The sequence below is a fragment of the Hylobates moloch genome, unplaced genomic scaffold (assembly GCF_009828535.3).
Source record: "Hylobates moloch isolate HMO894 unplaced genomic scaffold, HMol_V3 SCAFFOLD_10, whole genome shotgun sequence".
NCBI lineage: Eukaryota > Metazoa > Chordata > Mammalia > Primates > Hylobatidae > Hylobates > Hylobates moloch.
This window is the reverse complement of record NW_026652285.1, coordinates 51,376,949-51,395,043: the sequence shown is the minus strand read 5'-3', so window position 1 is coordinate 51,395,043 and position 18,095 is coordinate 51,376,949. Positions and strand designations below refer to the sequence as shown.

General features: G+C 46.8%; 1 protein-coding gene across 2 annotated transcripts in view; it reads right to left on the bottom strand.

The window, feature by feature from the left end:
- PSAT1 (phosphoserine aminotransferase 1) overlaps window positions 1-18,095 on the bottom strand; it is a 56,775-nt gene that overhangs the window by 10,754 nt on the left and 27,926 nt on the right. For both annotated transcript variants that reach the window (XM_032164355.2, XM_032164354.2), the window contains exons 3-7: window positions 17,869-17,938; window positions 14,968-15,173; window positions 13,439-13,611; window positions 11,307-11,476; window positions 1,392-1,520 (exon numbers count right to left, since the gene is read on the bottom strand). In XM_032164355.2, the coding sequence (XP_032020246.1) occupies window positions 1,392-1,520; window positions 11,307-11,476; window positions 13,439-13,611; window positions 14,968-15,173; window positions 17,869-17,938 (748 nt within the window). The remainder of the gene's footprint in view (window positions 1-1,391; window positions 1,521-11,306; window positions 11,477-13,438; window positions 13,612-14,967; window positions 15,174-17,868; window positions 17,939-18,095) is intronic.

Here is an 18,095-nt window from a genome sequence, read left to right as displayed (position 1 = left end):
AGTTAGGATTGAGGCATCGTTTTGTCGGTCCCATGTGGCCACTGAATTATCTGAGAGAGGGCAAATTTCCAACTTACCATCAAGCAGATATTTTTGTTACAATAGACTGAACCTCAAAGAGTAATGACCACTAAGAAGGGGGTTCTCAGTTTGGTGAGTTTAAGCATTTATGTATATGTGTAGGTGCACATACATGTACACAGCACAAAGTCTGGTCTTTTTATACCTGTACCCACCTTAAGGGAAAGGGAAAAGCAAATGAAGATACCACCTGTTACACTTCTCTGCATCCAAGGAACTGCAGTAGGTGCTTCCCATCTGGCATTTTGGTGAAGGGCCTATTGTTGTGGATTGAATGGTGACCCTGAAAAGGTATGCGCATGTCCTAACCCCCAGAATCTGTGAATATGACCTATTTGGAAAAAAAGGCCTTTGCAGATGTCATTATGTGAAGGATCTCAAGATGAGATGATCCTGGATTATCTGGACAGGCCCTAAATCCAAAGACCTCTCTTTTTAAGAGACAGAAGGGAAGACACGGCAGAAAGGAGGCCATGTGAAGACAGATGTGGAGGCTGGAGTGATGCAGCCACAAACCAAGGACCACCCGGAGCCACTAGAATCTGAAGGAGGCAAGGCATGGCTCTCTGGAGGGAGCAACACCCTGCCGACACTTTGATTTTGAACTTCTGGCCCCAGAAGAGTGAGAATAAGTTTTCTGATGTTTTGAGCCACTAAGTCTGTAGTACTTTGTTACACCAGCCCCAGGAAACTAATACAAGACCCACACATTTTCTGCAGAATTCCCAGGTGCAGAGGCAGTGGTTAAAACATACTCATTAATCATTTGGTCATGGGAATATTTAAACTGGAGTCAGCCCATGCCAAAGCCAATTCCATTCACAGACTCTGGGATAACAGCATCTGTCTTATAATAAGGAAAGGAGTGAACTTTCTTAAAAACGGAGATAACGCAGAAGAGGAGGCCAGGAGTGAGTATTTATCCCAAAGATCTCTAACAGGAGTCCTTAAATTGACACATTTCAGAAAGTACATTTGTTTTTTTTCCCAGAAAATATACAAAGGAGGGAGTAGATGGGACCTACCCCAGGGGGTGAACTGAGATTCTTCCCCAGGGCAATGTCTTTGGTGTGAGAAACATCACCACCCACTGGGACACAGGTCCCAAAGCCTGAGAGCCCCAGGGTGGGGTACAGGAGGGAAGAAATCACCACCCATTCCCCTGCTCCTGGGGCCCAGGACCACCCACACTCACCAGTATTTTAATGTCTCAGAGAAAGGTGAATATGTCCACTTTTCAAAGGTACACAGTATATATACGGTTTTAAATTCACAAGAGGCAAAATAGGAGATAAAATCCATTGACTTACACATAGAATCCTTGAGAATTATCAATAATCTCATAAATCGTTTGAGATTTGATGGAGCTAAGCTTCTCCATGGCTGCGGCACCTCCATTGTTTTTAATCCACTCCAGAACCAAGCCCATGACGTAGATGCTAAAATGAAGATTTTTTAAAAATCCGTTTAGCTCATCTTTGCAAAAGTAGAACTATATTCAAGCAAACTGCTGTTTAAGGTGCATTAAAACAGACTTAAGCACATTATTTGAAATAGACAAGATAGTCAGGTGCAGTGGCTTATGCCCGCAATCCCAACAATTTGGAAGGCCGAGGCGGAAGGATCGCTTGAAGCCAGGAGTTGGAAACCAGCCTAAGCAACATAGCAAGACCCATTTCCATAAAAATTGAAAAATTAGTCGGGCGTGATAGCATGTGCCTATAGTCCCAGCTACTCGGGAGGCAGAGCAGGGAGGAATGCTTGAGCCCAGGGGTTCGAGGCTGCAGTGAGCTATGATCACACCAATGCACTCTAGCCTGGGTGACAGAGCGAGACCCTGTCTCCAAAAAACATAAACCAGGGCCCATGTGAACAAGAGCATGTCATCAAGCAAGCACTAGGGTCAATCCAATTCTAGACCCCTGAGGGCCATTCAGAAAAAGGTTTAATGAGATTTTTCACTAAACGTCATATCAGTCCCTCCTTGTCCAGCTCAAGCCCTAATGTAAACTCTTCTTGACAGCCAGAACACACTTCCTTATCTCCACCAGAAGGCATCAGCAGACCCCAATCCCGCCCCTACCCACAGCGAGCTCTTCACTTTCTGAACTCCCAGAGCGCCTTGCCCCTATTATCTGCATAGTTTTTTTCCACTTGCTCTTTTATTTTAAGTTTCTGTGTGCCTGTGGTTTGGCCTCTGTGGTCTTGGAAGGCTAGAAGCCCACACTGTTCATCTTTTCTACCCACAGCCTTAGCACAGTGCCTTCCAGCCAGCAGAGAGCACTGTGGCCAAGTGGTTAAAAGGATGGGCTCCCCCTCCAGTCCTGACTCCCATTGCAGGGCAGCCACTCACTAACAGACTACCCAGAATTAGTCACCTCGGCTTTCCCATCTGGAACTGGGAGATCCACCTACCTGTGGTGGACACCTGGCATTTTATCCACCCTGCTCTTCCCAACTCCACCCTCCAGCCAGTATGCAGATCCAGCAAGGCCCCTGGCTCCCTGGTCTCAGAGTTCAGCATAGGACCTGACTGGGCCAATCAGGGTCTTCCCTGAGATTTTCTGAATTGGGTGTGGGGAGAAAGACTGGGGAGAGCAGAAAAAGAGGCAGAATACTAGTGCAACTGCGAGACAGGAGATGAGAGCCCTAGGGGATCATGTTTCTAGGAAACATCTGAAGAAGGCCCATCTGAAAATGAAGCCAACATTCCCGCTGAGAGAAGCCAGGATCAGAAGTGGAGAGCAGATGGAGGAGGATTTGTGTCCCTGCTTCCAGGAAGTCCAGCTGCACCTGGGCCCTTCCCGCAGCTCAGGACCGTCCCTTTCTGAACCAAGTATTTCAAATTCTTCCTGCCAGACCAATGCGTAGCACAGGGCCTGGCACGTGGCAGGTGGGCCACACAAATGGCAGTCAGTAGTCCCTTCAAACTTAAGCTGAAAATATGAAACACTGAGGAGTGATGCATGGTTTTCCCCAGTCTGAAAGCCCCTCTCCTTAAAAAGATGCTAAAGGCTCCACGTGTACTCAGTAAAAGCCCAGGGCACAGGAGGAGAGGTTGCCCAGGGAAGACACCATCTCCCTTAAGCTTGGAGTCTGGAGGTCAGCTGCCAACTATGCCCTCTCCAGAGGTGTGAATCAAAGGTCCCCTATGGGAATTGTGCAAAAATTTACTGGGAGTCAATGCTCAGCTAAGATCTAGGGTGGGGATACCCAGCTGCTTCCTCCTTTATTAACAGGAGGGGACATTATGGGGTCTGGAAAATGCTCTAACAGCCAGCAGCTTGTCACAGGGAAGCCCCCTATACCAACTGGCTCATTCACTGTCTCAAGTGGGACCCAAGGCCTGGGTGCGGTGGCTCATGCCAGCTCATGTTGGCAAAACCCAACACTGGGCTGCCCAGAGGGGCCTTAGGCAGGGAGAAGCCAGCACCCACAAACATCCAACAACGTCTCCTGAAGCTTCCCCAGCCTACTTCCCCAGACAGCACTGGGAAGAAAGAGGAAGAGTGGCTGCTGGCAGAAAGGGAAGGCAGGGAGGAAGAGAAAACAGCCCCTGAGAAATCCACAGCCTCAGCGGTAGCTCTCTCGCTAACGTCCAAGAAGTCAGAGGGACAAAAGAGAAAGAAGAAAGAAAGAGAAGGGAATGAGTACTTCCTGAAGTCTACTGTGGCCTCAGCCTATTTTTATTGATCACACTAATCTTCGGGTTAGAGCCATCATCATCCCATTTTCCAGATGAGGAAACTGAGGCCCAGAGAGCTTAACTTGCCTCAAGTCATCCAGCGAGCAGCTTAAAGCCCGGACCCCAACTCTAGCCTGTCTGACTCCAAGAGTGCAAGCTCTTCCCACAAGTATCCAGGCCCTCTGCTTTGCCAGGGGCTGCAGGGCTCCAGCCACTAGCTCCCCTGTGAGTGGGACTGTAGGGCTATCACCACACACGTCACAGTGGCCAAGTCCAGCACACAGCACACATGCATGTGGGTGTGCATTCCAGACACGAGGCTGCCCAGCCCTCTGTTCAGCAGATGCTCTGCAATTCCCACTTCACTTCCAACTGCTCCTCTCCCACACCTGCAGCCTGCTCACCCCCCACCTCCACACAGAACCACAGAAACACACCCTGCCATGTGACTGAATCCAAGTAGAGCCCAGGTCACCAACAATACTTCCAGGTGACCAAGCTTCCCTTTTGGCTGCAGCTCTGTGTTAGCTCGGGGTTTCAAAGCTGACATGGGCCCTTGCTGCACTGTGGATTTGGTTCCTCTAAATCCAAAGTGCAGCAAGGGCCCATGTCAGGTCCACCGTCCTAGCCAGACCTCAATACCGACGCCTGAACCCCTAGCTGGCTGCTGCGCTGACACTCGCCACCCATGCCCTCTGGCTTTCTTAATCGGATCTGAGGAGGCAAGGCCAGCAGAAAGCTCACCCACTTTTAGGGGCTGCCTGGAGCCAGCACCCGTAACTTGGCTCTATGAAGCCTCAACAAGAGGCAGACAACTCAGAAGCAAGCAGGCTGTCCTGAAAACTGAAGACATCCCTGGGGTAGGAGGTCCTGCCTCCCCTCCCACCCAGCCCTCTGCAGAGCGCTGATGTCTAGCCCCTGTGACTCTACTTAACACAAGACCCGCGCGGCTTCCAGTTCTTTATTAACTCATGTTTCTCAACTCCCATACCATCTAAAATCTTGAAAACACAAGGGCTCTAAAATGCTTACACAGCTTACAGTGTGGTCTCAATTCTTCCCACTACCAGTGTGACATTTTTAACAGCTTTATGCCTTCATTTCTAAAATGCCACCTGCAAACACATAGGATAGGGTTCCTAACTCTGCCTATTAAATGATTAAATAAATCGAGGTATGTCCATTCTACAGGACACCATATATATTTTAAAACAAAAAAGGGCCAGGTGTGGTGGCTCATGCCTGTAATCCCAACACTTTGCGAGGCCAGTGTGGGAGGATAGCTTGAGGCCAGGAGTTTGAGACCAGCCTGGACAACATATTGAGACCCCGTCACCATAATTTTTTTTTTTTTTTAATGTAGCCAGGCATAGTGGCACTTGCCTGTAGTCCTAGCTACTTAGGAGGCTGAGGTGGGAGGATCACTTGAGTCCAGGAGTTTGCGGTTTCTGAGAGCTATCATCACACTGCTGCACTCCAGCCTGGGCAACAGGGCAAGACCCGGTCTCTAACAAAAATAAAATTTAAAAGTAAAAAATAAAAATAGGCATTTGAGCTGACATAGCAGAATGCCCATGGTATATTATGGAATGGAAAAATAGAATTCACAGAACAGTTTGTATGGTAAAGTTCAAGTTCCATTTGCATGATTAAATATATGACTGTATATTTGCATAAGCCCAGTTAAGGGTCTGTTAGGATACAAAGCGAGCAGTGAATAGTGGCTATCTTGGTGACTCTGCCCACTTGCAAGTGTTTGCTAAGAGTTTGTTACTGTTTGTTCGTTTCTTTGTTGGTTTGTTTTTTGAGGCAGAGTTTTGCTGTCACCCCGGCTGGAGTGCAGTGGCACGATCTCAGCTCACTGCAACCTCCGCCTCCCAGGTTCAAGTGATCTCCCGCCTCAGCTTCCAGAGTAGCTGGGATTACAGGTACACGCTACCACGCCCGGCTAATTTGTGTATTTTTAGTAGAGACAGGGTTTCACCATGTTGGCCAGGCTGGTCTCGAACTCCTGACCTCAGGTGATCTGCCCGCCTCAGCCTCCTGAAGTGCTGCGATTACAGGCGTGAGCCACCACACCCAGCCTAAGAGTATGTTACTGTTAAAAATTTTTTAAAGCAATACAAAATAGTCCCTGTGCACCAGGGCTTAGAAAAGGACACCAGAAAATCCCCTGGAAAACTCCCTGGCTGTTCTAAGACTCCAACTCTGCAGACGAGGTTCTGAAGTTGATGTTATGGCACAGTTTTCTCAGGAATCGGTGAATGTAGCCACTGAATTCAGCACTTTTCCCAGAGGAAAGCTCCCCAAACTGGCTCCACTACACACCCCTCTGTGAATTCCAGGATTCCAGGCATCCCCATCCCACTGGGAGAAGGTAGTGGGATGGGACCAGTGAAGCCTTCCAAACAGGCCCACAGACTTAATTTGCATGCTCCCATTCTTTTATTTATTTATTGTTATTATTATTTTTGAGATGGAGTTTTGCTCTTGTTGCCCAGGCTGGAGTGCAATGGCGCAATCTTGGCTCACGCAACTTCTGCCTCCTGGATTCAAGCGATTCTCCTGCTTCAGCCTTCCAAGTAGCTTGGATTACAGGCATGTGCCACCATGCCTGGCTAATTTTTGTATTTTTAGTAGAGACGGGGTTTGTCCATGTTGGTCAGGGTGGTCTCCAACTCCTGACCTCAGGTGATCCACCCGCCTCGACCTCCCAAAGTGCTGGGATTACAGACGTGAGCCACCGCACCCGGCCTGTTCCCATTCTTTTAACAGGCGGCCTAAAATTAATGGTCTATTTGTTTTGTATTTTTATCAGTTACTTCACCTCATACTGCAGCTAAAACAAATGTATGCTTGTGTATTCAGTTAGTCATGGTAAGTAAAAAATATTTTGTGCAGTCAGAAGGGAAGTTTAGGGATCTTTTTCTCTATCCACTAATTGGGGTTAGTATGTTCTACTGAAGGGTTAAAGAGAAGAGCAGCGTGTTCTTTATTCCACTCCAGTTCATCACTCAGGGCTACGGAGCAATGATTTGAAGGCAGTTTTATCCAGCACAATTAAATCAAAGTTCCCAGGGCCTATGGTCATTAGACTCTGGGGGGGGAAAAAAAAAAAAAATGGCATCTTTTCAAAAGTGAGGCCTTTTCAAGAACTCTACTATGTGATACAAAGTTCTGAAGGGCTCCAGGTACCCCATCAGCCTCACATCACGGAATGGGGAGGGGATTTTGCACACATCTTGACGTCTCCATTTGCAGCTTGTTCTCACTGGGTGAGCAATGATTTTCCAACCTTGCATGCTTTTTGTTTTGTTTTGTTTTTGTTTGAGATAGAGTCTCACTCTGTCACCCAAGCTGGAGTGCACTGGCATGATCTCGGCTCACTGCAACCTCTGCCTCCCGGGTTCAAGGGATTCTCTCCTGCCTCAGCCTCCTGAGTAGCTGGGACTACAGGTGCCCACCTCCATGCCCGGCTACTTCTTGTATTTTTAGTAGAGATGGGGTTTCACCATGTTGGTCCGGCTGGTCTCGATCTCCTGACCTTGTGATCTACCCGCCTTGGCCTCCCAAAGTGCTGGGATTACAGGCATGAGCCACCATGCCTGGCCTAAACTTGCATTTTTAAGTACTGCAAATGAAATCCATTTAAAGTCATAGATTTATGGTTAATCTTCAATCACACAGAATTAGATAGAACATTTTTTTTTTTCCTATGGGGTAAAAAGAAAGCAAAGCAACTTCCAGAGAGCACCTTGGAGTCAGAATACATTACTTTGGTATCTTTCATCTTCTCTATTTATAAATTCTCATCATATTATTAACAATCCTGACTGGCCCTGAGATGGTCTCAATGATCACTGTTCTGATCTGTCTAGGGGAGAAACTTGGCCCCTTTTCTGCCCTTGTTTCTGGCTCTGTCCTTCCTCAGGCAGGAAAGCTCTGGAAGGGGAGTTCCTGCCCTCCCCCTACCCCACATCCCCACCCCTAGTGGGCCAGAGGAGCCCAACCACTGGTCAAGGTCAGGCCAAGGCCCGCACAGGAGGTGGTAGGGGAGTCCCCATATGGGAAACTCTCTTCTACGACAACTTTCTGTGTCTCCAGGTCTGACTCCAGCCATCTTCATCTCCCATTAGAAAGACTGGCCTGCTTTCTCACTGTTCCCCTAGTGGTCTCTGCCCCTAATATTAACAAACACCATGTGTTAATCTGTTCATTTCTTTTTTTTTTTTTAGACGGAGTCTCACTCTGTCGCCCAGGCTGGAGTGCAGTGGCGCAATCTCGGCTCGCTGCAAGCTCCGCCTCCCGGGTTCACGCCATTCTCCTGCCTCAGCCTCCCGAGTAGCTGGGACCACAGGCACCCGCCTCCACGCCTGGCTAATTTTTTGTATTTTTTAGTAGAGACGGGGTTTCACCATGTTAGCCAGGATGGTCTCGATCTCCTGAACTCGTGATCCGCCTGCCTCGGCCTCCCAAAGTGCTGGATTACAGGCGTGAGCCACCGTGCCCGGCCGTGTTCATTCCTTTTTTAAAAAATGCTCTTCAAGGTAACCCTTGGAGAAGGTACCAGGGAGTAACTGTCTGCCCTGCCCCAAGCTGTACCCTGATCACAACTTGCTGGCCTACAGGCTGTGGGACAGTTCAGGAACAGCACTCTTTCCCTGCCCCCTCCCACCTTCTCACTTCTGAAATGGGTGATGGTCTTGGTCTCCTCTGAAAGCCTCCTCTAGCTGCAAGGCAGGCCCTGGCCCCATCTCCAAACAGGTAAGGACAACCTCCTCTACCTCCACCTGCCATGTGCAGCCTGGCATCTCGGCCCCTTCTCCAGGAGGCTAGGACTTGAGGTCCCCAACTGCACCTCACCGCTCAGCCTGCCCAGTTCTTGTGTCCCAGTGGGCCAGTGACCACTGGTGCTTCCCCAGAGGTAAGACGGGTGAGTGAGAGGTAGGACTCAGCCCCACCCCCATCCCTACCATGAATTTTAGAAACATTTCAACCAAGGTGAAAGACAGTAGGGTTTAGAGGTGACCAGGAGAGTGCATCCCAGAACACGCCCCTGAAGAAAGTGGGAGACACAATGTGAGGAGCTGCTGCTCTGCATCGTGTGACCAAGCAGAAATCCAGTGGAATTTTCACCAGAATTCTGACACTGAAAAAAATTCCGGCAGTAGCTCACGCCTGTAATCCCAACACTTTGGGAGGCCGAGGCAGGTGGTTCACCTGAGGTCAGGAGTTTGAGAGCAGCCTGGCCAACATGGTGGAACCCTGTCTCTACTAAAAATATGAAAAGTAGCCGGGCGTGGTGGTGGGCACTTGTAGTCCCAGCTACTCAGGAGGCTGAGACAGGAGAATTGCTTGAACCCGGGAGGCGGAGGTTGTAGAGAGCCGAGATCGTGCCACTGCACTCCAGCCTGGGTGACAAAGCAAGATTCCATCTTAAAAAAAATTTTAAAAATTCTTTCCTTTCTATAGTAAATTATGTAGAAGACATTTTCCCTAAGCAGCACCTGGAGGAGGGGAAGCTCTGACAAAATCCTGGCCCAGATGGAACCACTAACTGCACCAGCCTGAGCCCCCTCTTTCCTACGCTCCTTTAAGAGAACTTCCACCAAGACAGGAAAATCCTGTTGAGGGAAGAGCTGGACTCCAACAGTGACCTATTCTCCTAAGGCAGAATCCTGCAAACACACACAAATCCACACTCATCCTTTTGCTGATGAAGAGAGAGCAATAATGGCAGAACGTACATACCCAGTATCTAGAGTCAGACGGCCTGGGTTCACACCCCAGCCAAGCCACTTCCTAAAATATGACCTCGGCTTCCTCACTTGCAAAATGGGAATCATGATCATAACACTGGCTACCTACTAGGGTGGTCGGGAGGATTAAACAATCATATACATAAAGCATCATGGTCCTGCATTATAGTGGCCCTGGAAAGATAAATCTACAAACTCCAGCTCTTCCCTTGTGTCTGCTCCTGCTGAGGCTCTGAGAACTCAAAACAACAATAATAATATAGCAGCTAATATTTATCAATCACCAAGTGCCAGGTACTCAGTGGAAAATTTAAAATGTTTATATATATATATATATGTTTATTTATATGTATATATATACACCCACATGCATATAAATATGTATATATATAAATAAAATATATGCATATCTCAACTCATTTAATCTTCACAGCAACCCAATGAAAGGGGTACTATTATCACTTCTAGAACCTACTACACAGACATGTTAAGTGACTTGCCTAAGGTCACACAGCTAGTAAATTCTAGACTGTCTTAGGCAATTGTAAGTCTTAAGAGTCATGAAGATTTTCTCAAAATACCCAAGTTTGGGAGTTACAGGATCCTGAGGCAGGGCAACCTCGCTCTTCCTGAAGTGCTGCAACACAGCTCCCACTCAGCAAATGAGAGCCAGGCTAAAAGGACCCCTTCAGATTAGTCTAAAAAACAGAAAGATGTTGGCTGGTTGTGGTGGCTCACGCCTGTAATCCCAACGCTTTAGGAGGCCAAAGCTGGCGGATCACCTGAGGTCAGGAGTTCAAGAGCAGCCTGGCCAACATGGTGAAAGCCCGTCTCTACTAAAAATACAAAAATTAGCTGGGCCTGGTGGCACGTGCCTGTAATCCCAGCTACTCTGGAGGCTGAGGCAGGAGAATCACTTGAACCTGGGAGGTGGAGGTTGCAGTGAGCTGAGATCGTGCCACTGCACTCCAGCCTGGTGACAGAGCGAGACTCCGTCTCAAAAAACAAACAAACAAAAAAACCCAGAAAGGTATTTAAGCCAGTATGTTCTCTGTCAGGCAGCCAGCTTCCCGCAGGCCCAGCAGAGAAAGAAATGAAGGCAGGGGAAGCCCAGCCTTTGAAAGTTCTTCTCCAAAGCCGCACTGGCTGTTTCAGATGCAGGCCACAGCACCTCATGTATAGAGAGCTTTTGGGTTAATGGTGAACCACCGGGTCCTGGATTACAAGACTAAACAAAAAACATCCCCAAAAAAGAGCAAGAGGAAAAGCTGATCAAACGGTAGAGGGTGCAGAGGGAGAAGTGAGCTGGGCAGAGAATCTGATAGGATATCTGGGGCATTTGGTCACCAGCTCCTGGAAACATGCTTTACTTTATTTTATTTATTATTTGTTTGTTTGTTTGTTTATTTTGAGATGGAGTCTCCCTCTGTCGCCCAGGCTGGAGTGCAATGGTGCCATCTCAGCTCACTGCAACCTCCGCCTCCCCGGTTCAAGCGATTCTCCTGCCTCAGCCTCCTTAGTAGCTGGGATTATAGGCATGTGCCACCACGCCTGGATAATTTTGTATTTTTGGTAGAGACAGGGTTTCATCATGTTGGTCAGGCTGGTCTCTAGCTCCTGACCTCAAGTGGTCCATCCACCTCGGCCTCCCAAATTGCTAGGATTACAGGCGTGAGCCACCGCGCCCAGACTTACGTGCTTTACTTTAAAATGTAACCTCTGCTTTGACGAAAAATAGTGAGACCCCTCCCTGGGTCCACAAGACTGACTCCCAGAGTTACCTGAAACATGGAGGCGTGTTGTACAAGGAGCTGTTTCCAGCCTGCACCTTGTATTCCAGGACCGAGGGGCACTCTTGGAGGGCAAATCCCAGCAGGTCATCACGGACAATCACCACGGTGACCCCAGCAGAGCCAACATTCTTCTGGGCACCAGCAAAAATCACACCAAACTTAAAAAGAGAAAGACATGCTGTTTAAGAAGGAGTTGGCCATTTTTCATACATGTATGCAAACTTCCCAACTCTTCCCAAAGCACAGTTTTTTTAAGGAAATGACTCTATCCTGTGTAGGGAGCAGTTCATACTCTAAAGCAATCTCCATGTGGCAGCAAACCCATACTCAGAGTTCCAAAGCCTAAGGATGATCCGTCGGCCTGGTCCTCACCTGGATGGGGCTAACCCAAGCCCATCACTGCAAAGTCCTGGCACATACTCACATTCGCTCTGCATACCTCCTTTCTACCCCTAAATCAGTCTTTAAAGTGGGGCCTCTAACTCTCCCTGGTAACCAAGAGAAGAAACTTTTTTTTTTTTTCTTTTGAGATGGAGTCTTGCTCTGGCACCCAGGCTGGAGTGCAGTGGTGCGATCTCGGCTCACTGCAACCTCCGCCTCCCCGGTTCAAGCAATTCTCCTGCCTCAGCTGCCGAGTAGCTGGGATTACAGCGTGCACCACCATGCCCAGCGAATTTTTGTATTTTTAGTAGAGACGGGGTTTCACCATGTTGGCCAGGCTGGTCTTGAACTCCCGATCTCATGACCCACCCTCCTCAGCCTCCCAAAGTGCTGGGATTACAGGCCTGAGCCACTGCACCTGGCTGAAACAGATTTTTTAATCTATTTACATCTGTATAAAAGAACAGTCAGAAGGTGCTGAGAAAGGGACTGCTATGACAAAGAGAAGGGATGGGACAAGCTGCCTGAGGGAGAAGAAATTATAGAAAACAGAGACTTAAAGGTACTTTAGGTAATTCTGTTGTGCAAGATACGGAACCCTGTCCCATGCCTCTCTCCATGAAACCCTTAGGAAAATTGAGCGTCGGCAGGAAGTTGGGGGGTGGGGGAAAGTAATTTATAGTTATTTAAAATTGCCAGTGCCTGGCGATAATAAAAAGCAAACCATAAACCAAATACAGTATCTCTAAACAATTACTATTCAGCCTTAAAAAAGAAAGGAAGTTCTGACACACACTACAACATGGATGAACCTTGAAGACATTCTGCTAAGTGCAGTAAGCCAGACACAAAAGGACAAATAGTACATGATTCACTTCTGGGAGGTACCTAGAGAAGTCGAATTCACAGAGACAGAAAGTAGAATGGAAGCTGCCAGGGCCTGGAGGGTGGGAAGAGAGGGAGTTAGTGTTTAATGTACAGACTTTCATTTGGGAAGATGTAAAAGTTCTGGAAATGGATGGTGGTGATGCCTGCACAACAGTGTGAATGTTCTCAATGCCACTGAACACTATACTTAAAAATGGTTAAAATGGTACATTTTATATTAAATGGTAAAATTTATTATAAGTATATTTTATCCCAATTAAAAACGCAGAATACCATTCAGTCAGTTCAACTGTTGTTCTTAGATTCTTTTTTTTTTTGACCAAATTAATAAGCTTTTAATTTTTTTTTTTAATACTATTGTTCTTAGATTCTTTACCCGCATCGCCCCCTGGGGCATGTAGCTAGAGCGCTGGTCCCACTGCCCTGCCTTGGCGAGCCACTCATAAAACGGTATCCTGTTGATACTTTTGGAGGTGGGTACCAGGCAAAGGGAAGCTCCCTCACATAGGTCCCCTGGGCTCGGGATAATCTGCATCTGCTCTTGAAGACAAGTCTTTCCTCGTCTGTTGACCAAACAAGTTTCTAAGAACCACTCTCAAAAGCAGGTAGTTCCCCAAGGACTCGAGTGGGACCCTGTGAGGCAAACATCACCACGAGGCTGGGAACAGCAGGACTCAGGCACTGCAACAGCTGGGAATTCGCACCTGGCAGCCTGCTCACTGGCAGCTGCCCTGGCTCAAGGGTTCTGCAGGCCCCAAACACCCATGGTTCTTCCCGCTCTTGTATATATTAAGATGTCCCTGCAGAAACTGAATCAGTGGGCTCCCCCCACCCTGCCTTTTATACTCTACCTTGGAAACATCCACTGGCTTGGACAGGAAGTTTGAGGACATGTCACAAACCAGTACTGCTCCCTTGACATCAGGTATAAAGTCAAACTCCACACCATGCACCGTCTCATTTGCGCAATAATACACGTAGGAGGCATCTGGGTTGAGGTTCCAGGTGCTTGGATCTGGAATTTCTATCACAGAAGACAAGTTTGAGACTTTGTACTTTTCACTCTCCTCTTTCCTTACATAGATGGGAGTCAACCAGGAGACTGACAGGCCTCCCCTGGCAGGGAAAGACTAACTGACTCCAAAGCATTGCACAAGTGAAAGCACCCTCCCAGCCTCATCCTTTGTTACCATCGTTACCAACATCCTGAGAGGATGAGTGATCCAACCTTTCGACTTTTATTGGGAACAAATCATCTTTAAAAATGGCATGGGAAGGTGGGCATGGTGGTATGTGCCCATAGTCCCAGATATTTAGGAGGCTAAGGTGGGAGGATCACTTGAGCCCAGGAGCTGGAGGCTGCAGTGTGCTATGATCGTGCCTGTGAAGAGCCACTGTACTCCAACCTGGGCAACATAGAAAGACTCTGTCTCAACAAAAGAAAATAAAGTAAGTTTTTTCAAAAGGCATGGGAGATATCTGAGTTTTTACTTGTCACCCAGTATCTATCTATCCTACATCCACTGATGGACTAGTAGCTTCTTCTGGGAACCCCAGCCCTCACCCACTCTCAGCCAATGTAGTTCAGGGGAGCCAATGAAACCCACAGCCCAGAGGTAGAATGCAACTCAGGCATGGCCACAGGGACTGATTCAGAATGGGGCACAGGACATAAGACCATTACTGGGAATGCTCCATAAAGGCATTGAAACTTGGGAGAATATAAGGTCAGGAGCAGCTGCAGCCACCTTTCAAGAAAGGGACAGCTTTTTCTGTCTGTGGAGCCACGAGGTCCTGGAGACATTGTTGGGGTCCCTGATCAAGCCATATCTAAAGCCAAACCAGCCCCTGGACTTTTTCAGCTAATTAGCTGAAAAACTACTACTAACTACTGACTAGCTTCTGCAAGAAGAGTATGCATAGGCCAGGCTCAGTGGCTCACGCCTGTAATCCCAGCACTTTGGGATGTTGAGGCAGGCGGATCACCTGAGGTCAGGAGTTCAAGAGCAGCCTGGCCAACACAGTTAAACTCTGTCTCTACTAAAAATACAAAAATTAGCCAGACGTGGTGGCGGGCACCTGTAATCCCAGCTACTCGGGAGGCTGAGGCAGGAGAATCGCCTGAACCTGGGAGGTGGAGGTTGCGCCACTGCACTCCAGCCTGGGTGACAGAGCAAAACTCTGTCTAGAAAAAAATAGAAAATAAAATAAAGTAAGAGTATGCATAGGCTCTAGTCTTAGCTAGTACAGCCACCCAATCTAAATGGTAATGAACTAACAACTGTCAAGGGGAGAAAATAATTGAAAACTACAGATTGCCCTGGGTCGGGGTAACCCACCATTCAGCATGTCACCACCCAGCTCAGCTCCCAGAACTTACTTGTATAACTCCCAAGTTTAGGGTGAACGATATTTATAGTCCCAAACTTCTTGGCTTCTTCTGCGGCCTTAGCTGACCAAGCTCCTGTCACCACATAGTCTGCACACCTTCCTGCTTTCAAGCCAATCAGGTTTAAGGGTACAGCACTGAACTGGCCGGACCCACCTCCTTGCAAAAAAATCACCTTATAGTTGTCTGGAACGGCTCTGGGCAGAAGCACAGGTAACAGTAAATACATAAACTCATGTGGTCAAAGATTGAGAACAAGTGATGCTCTACCAAGTGCTTTACCTTGGGTGGATTTACTACAAGAAATATGGTAATGTTCCAATACGACTTTGTCTTCCCTAATTCACTCATTTATTTATGCAATCCTTGGACAACTATTTACTGGAGACTGTTGAAAGCCTAGGGTTACTGTTTGACCTGAGGCTCTTCCTCCTCTTCCTAGTGACAACAGCCTGATGTTCCTTTAGGAAATTACTCTTCTGCCACTCTCAGTCGACATGGTTCAACTGTGGTCAACCCTGGCTCAAGGGGATGAGCACCTGCCCCAAGCTGGCCAATGGAATTTGGTACTCAGACCTTTACTCAAACTTCTGGGTAAGGAAAGCTGTTTCTATTGAGGGAAAGAAGAAACTTGTAGGAGCTAATCCTGCAACCAATGGTGGCCACCCAGTGAAGAGAACACATAAGAAAGCAGAGCCAGAAGATGGGGGAAAATCACCTTTCTGCAATCATTTAGAAGCACCTAAATCCTCCTGCATTTATCTGTTAGGTGAGACAATACATTTCTTTTTTACTTAAGCCAGTGAGTTGGGAGTCCTAAAACTTGCAACCAATAATCCTGTGTTATGCACCATGCTGTGAATCAGGTGGATGTTGGGCAGGGGGTTTTGATAACGTTTTAGGCCTAGCCATGAAATCATATATCTATTATACATCAAAATAAAAAGCAAAATTCTTTGACTCCAGGATGAAAAATTAAGATAATGATGAGAATGGCTACAGGCAGTAGAAATAAGCCCAGCTCCAAAAGGACAAGGCCATGGAAACTGGAGCCAAGCCTTTGAGTCAGGTCAGAGCCTGGGAATAGGTGTACAGAAGCCAGATGGCCAGGGAACAGAGCTCCAGCAAAGATATAGAGGTAAATTAATAAAGGGCAGGGCAATGTGGCAGGGTCTTGCGGAATGGGGTGGTAGGAGTGTAAATATCTTGTCCTGAAAGATGCATGACCTACATTCAGTGCTTAGTAGGATAGCAAGCAACCAGCAGGTCTTAGGAGACTCTAGCCATGAGGCTCTTAGCAGCTGGGAAGACTGATAACCCAAGACAGAGTTCCAGGTTCACATTATTTAGATGCAGGGCAGTTAACAAGGCCAAGAATTAGATGGAAAGAAACCAGGCCGAGGTCTACATACAGGTATACAAGGTAGGAACCAGGTTAGGAGAAGAAAAGATAGGCCCTTAAATTGAACTGGGACCTCAATCAGAGGAAGTTCATAGCCATATGGTCAAATGCCATCTCTCCCAGGCTAATGTTCCAAATACCCACTCCATGAAGGACAGGATTGTCCTGTGAATGTGACATGATACTCTGCAGGCCAATGGACGAGAGAAACCAAGCGGATGGCTACCAGCTCTGAACATTCACATTGCGATTAGCGTCTACGGCTCCGCACAGAAATATCACCAAGCCTGCCCCATCTGAATCATTTTATCAAGCAATTTGAAAAAGAAAACTTGAAATAATCAGTATAATTCCAATTTTATTAATGTAATAATGCAAGAATGGGTCCTAACATATTAGTGATTATCCCTGATTAGTGGGGTTAAAGTTAATTCCAGTTTAGTTGTGAGCTACAGTGTTTTTCCTACCATAAATGTGCATTATTTCTGTGAGCAGGAAAAAAAAAATGGTGTGCTTTCAAACTTGCTATATTCGTAGGTTTATGTGAATGTGTTTATATAATGTATAAAAATCTCTCCTTTAAATAGCAATCTATTTAAGAATAAGGTATTCTCTGGATAGGAAAGGCAGTACAGATAACCCAGGAGACTTCGTCTAAGCAGCAGTTCCTACAGTTCAGAACTCTTAAAATTACCCAAAGAGCCTGTTAAAAATAAAGTCTCTCCAGAGATTCTGATTCAGCAGGACTAAGTGGTGCCCGCCACTTTTTTTTTTTTTTTTTTTGAGACGGAGTCTTGCTTTGTCACCTAAGCTGGAGTGCAGTGGCACGGTCTCGGCTCACTGCAAACTCCACCTACCTGGTTCAAGCGATTCTCCTGCCTCAGCCTCCCGAATAGCTGGGACTACAGGTATGCGCCACCATGCCCAGCTAATTTTTTCTTTTTTTGTATTTTTAGACGGGGTTTCACTGTGGTAGCCAGCATGGTCTTGATCTCCTGATCTCATGATCCACCCGCCTCGGCCTCCCAAAGTGCTGGGATCACAGGCATGAGCCACCTTGCCCGGCCCCACTTGAATTTTTTAATATTCCCCCTAACCAAGTGACTCTGACAGATGGTATAAGACTCAAACTTCGAGAACACCTGAACTAGTTTATAGTCAATTATGCTGACAAAGATGACCATTTCTTTGTTATTTACATCTCTTTCACACCAGTTTAACTGCCACAGTGCTGAAAAATCTTTCCTAGATACAATGATTTCAAATCTTTGGAAATATCACATAAAATAAAAACAAAAACGTACAAACACAGGATGGGGAACGAGTAAAAAGCATTAGGTACTAATAGTGAATTGGAGAGAATCTTAAAAGGATTATTTTAAATTATGAAATATTCTGAACAAACAATAGAGTGTAGAAAATATTGGAAGACATCTAGGTTTAGGAAGTATCTAACAAAAGTCACATGATTTGGTCTTTTTTAAACTTACAGCAATTCCCGCACAAGATTCTCTGTGTTGTTAATAATCTTGGCAAAATCTGATGACCTGTGACTCATTTCTGTGAAAGATAAACAACAATATTAAAAATTCCAGCTCAAAACCAAATGAATGGAAATACCTATGAAATTTGCAAGTAAACAACAATACAGGGAAATTTGAGTTATTCTGCATTCAAATTGTGGGCCAAGGCTCACTTAGTTTAGGGGACCATCCAA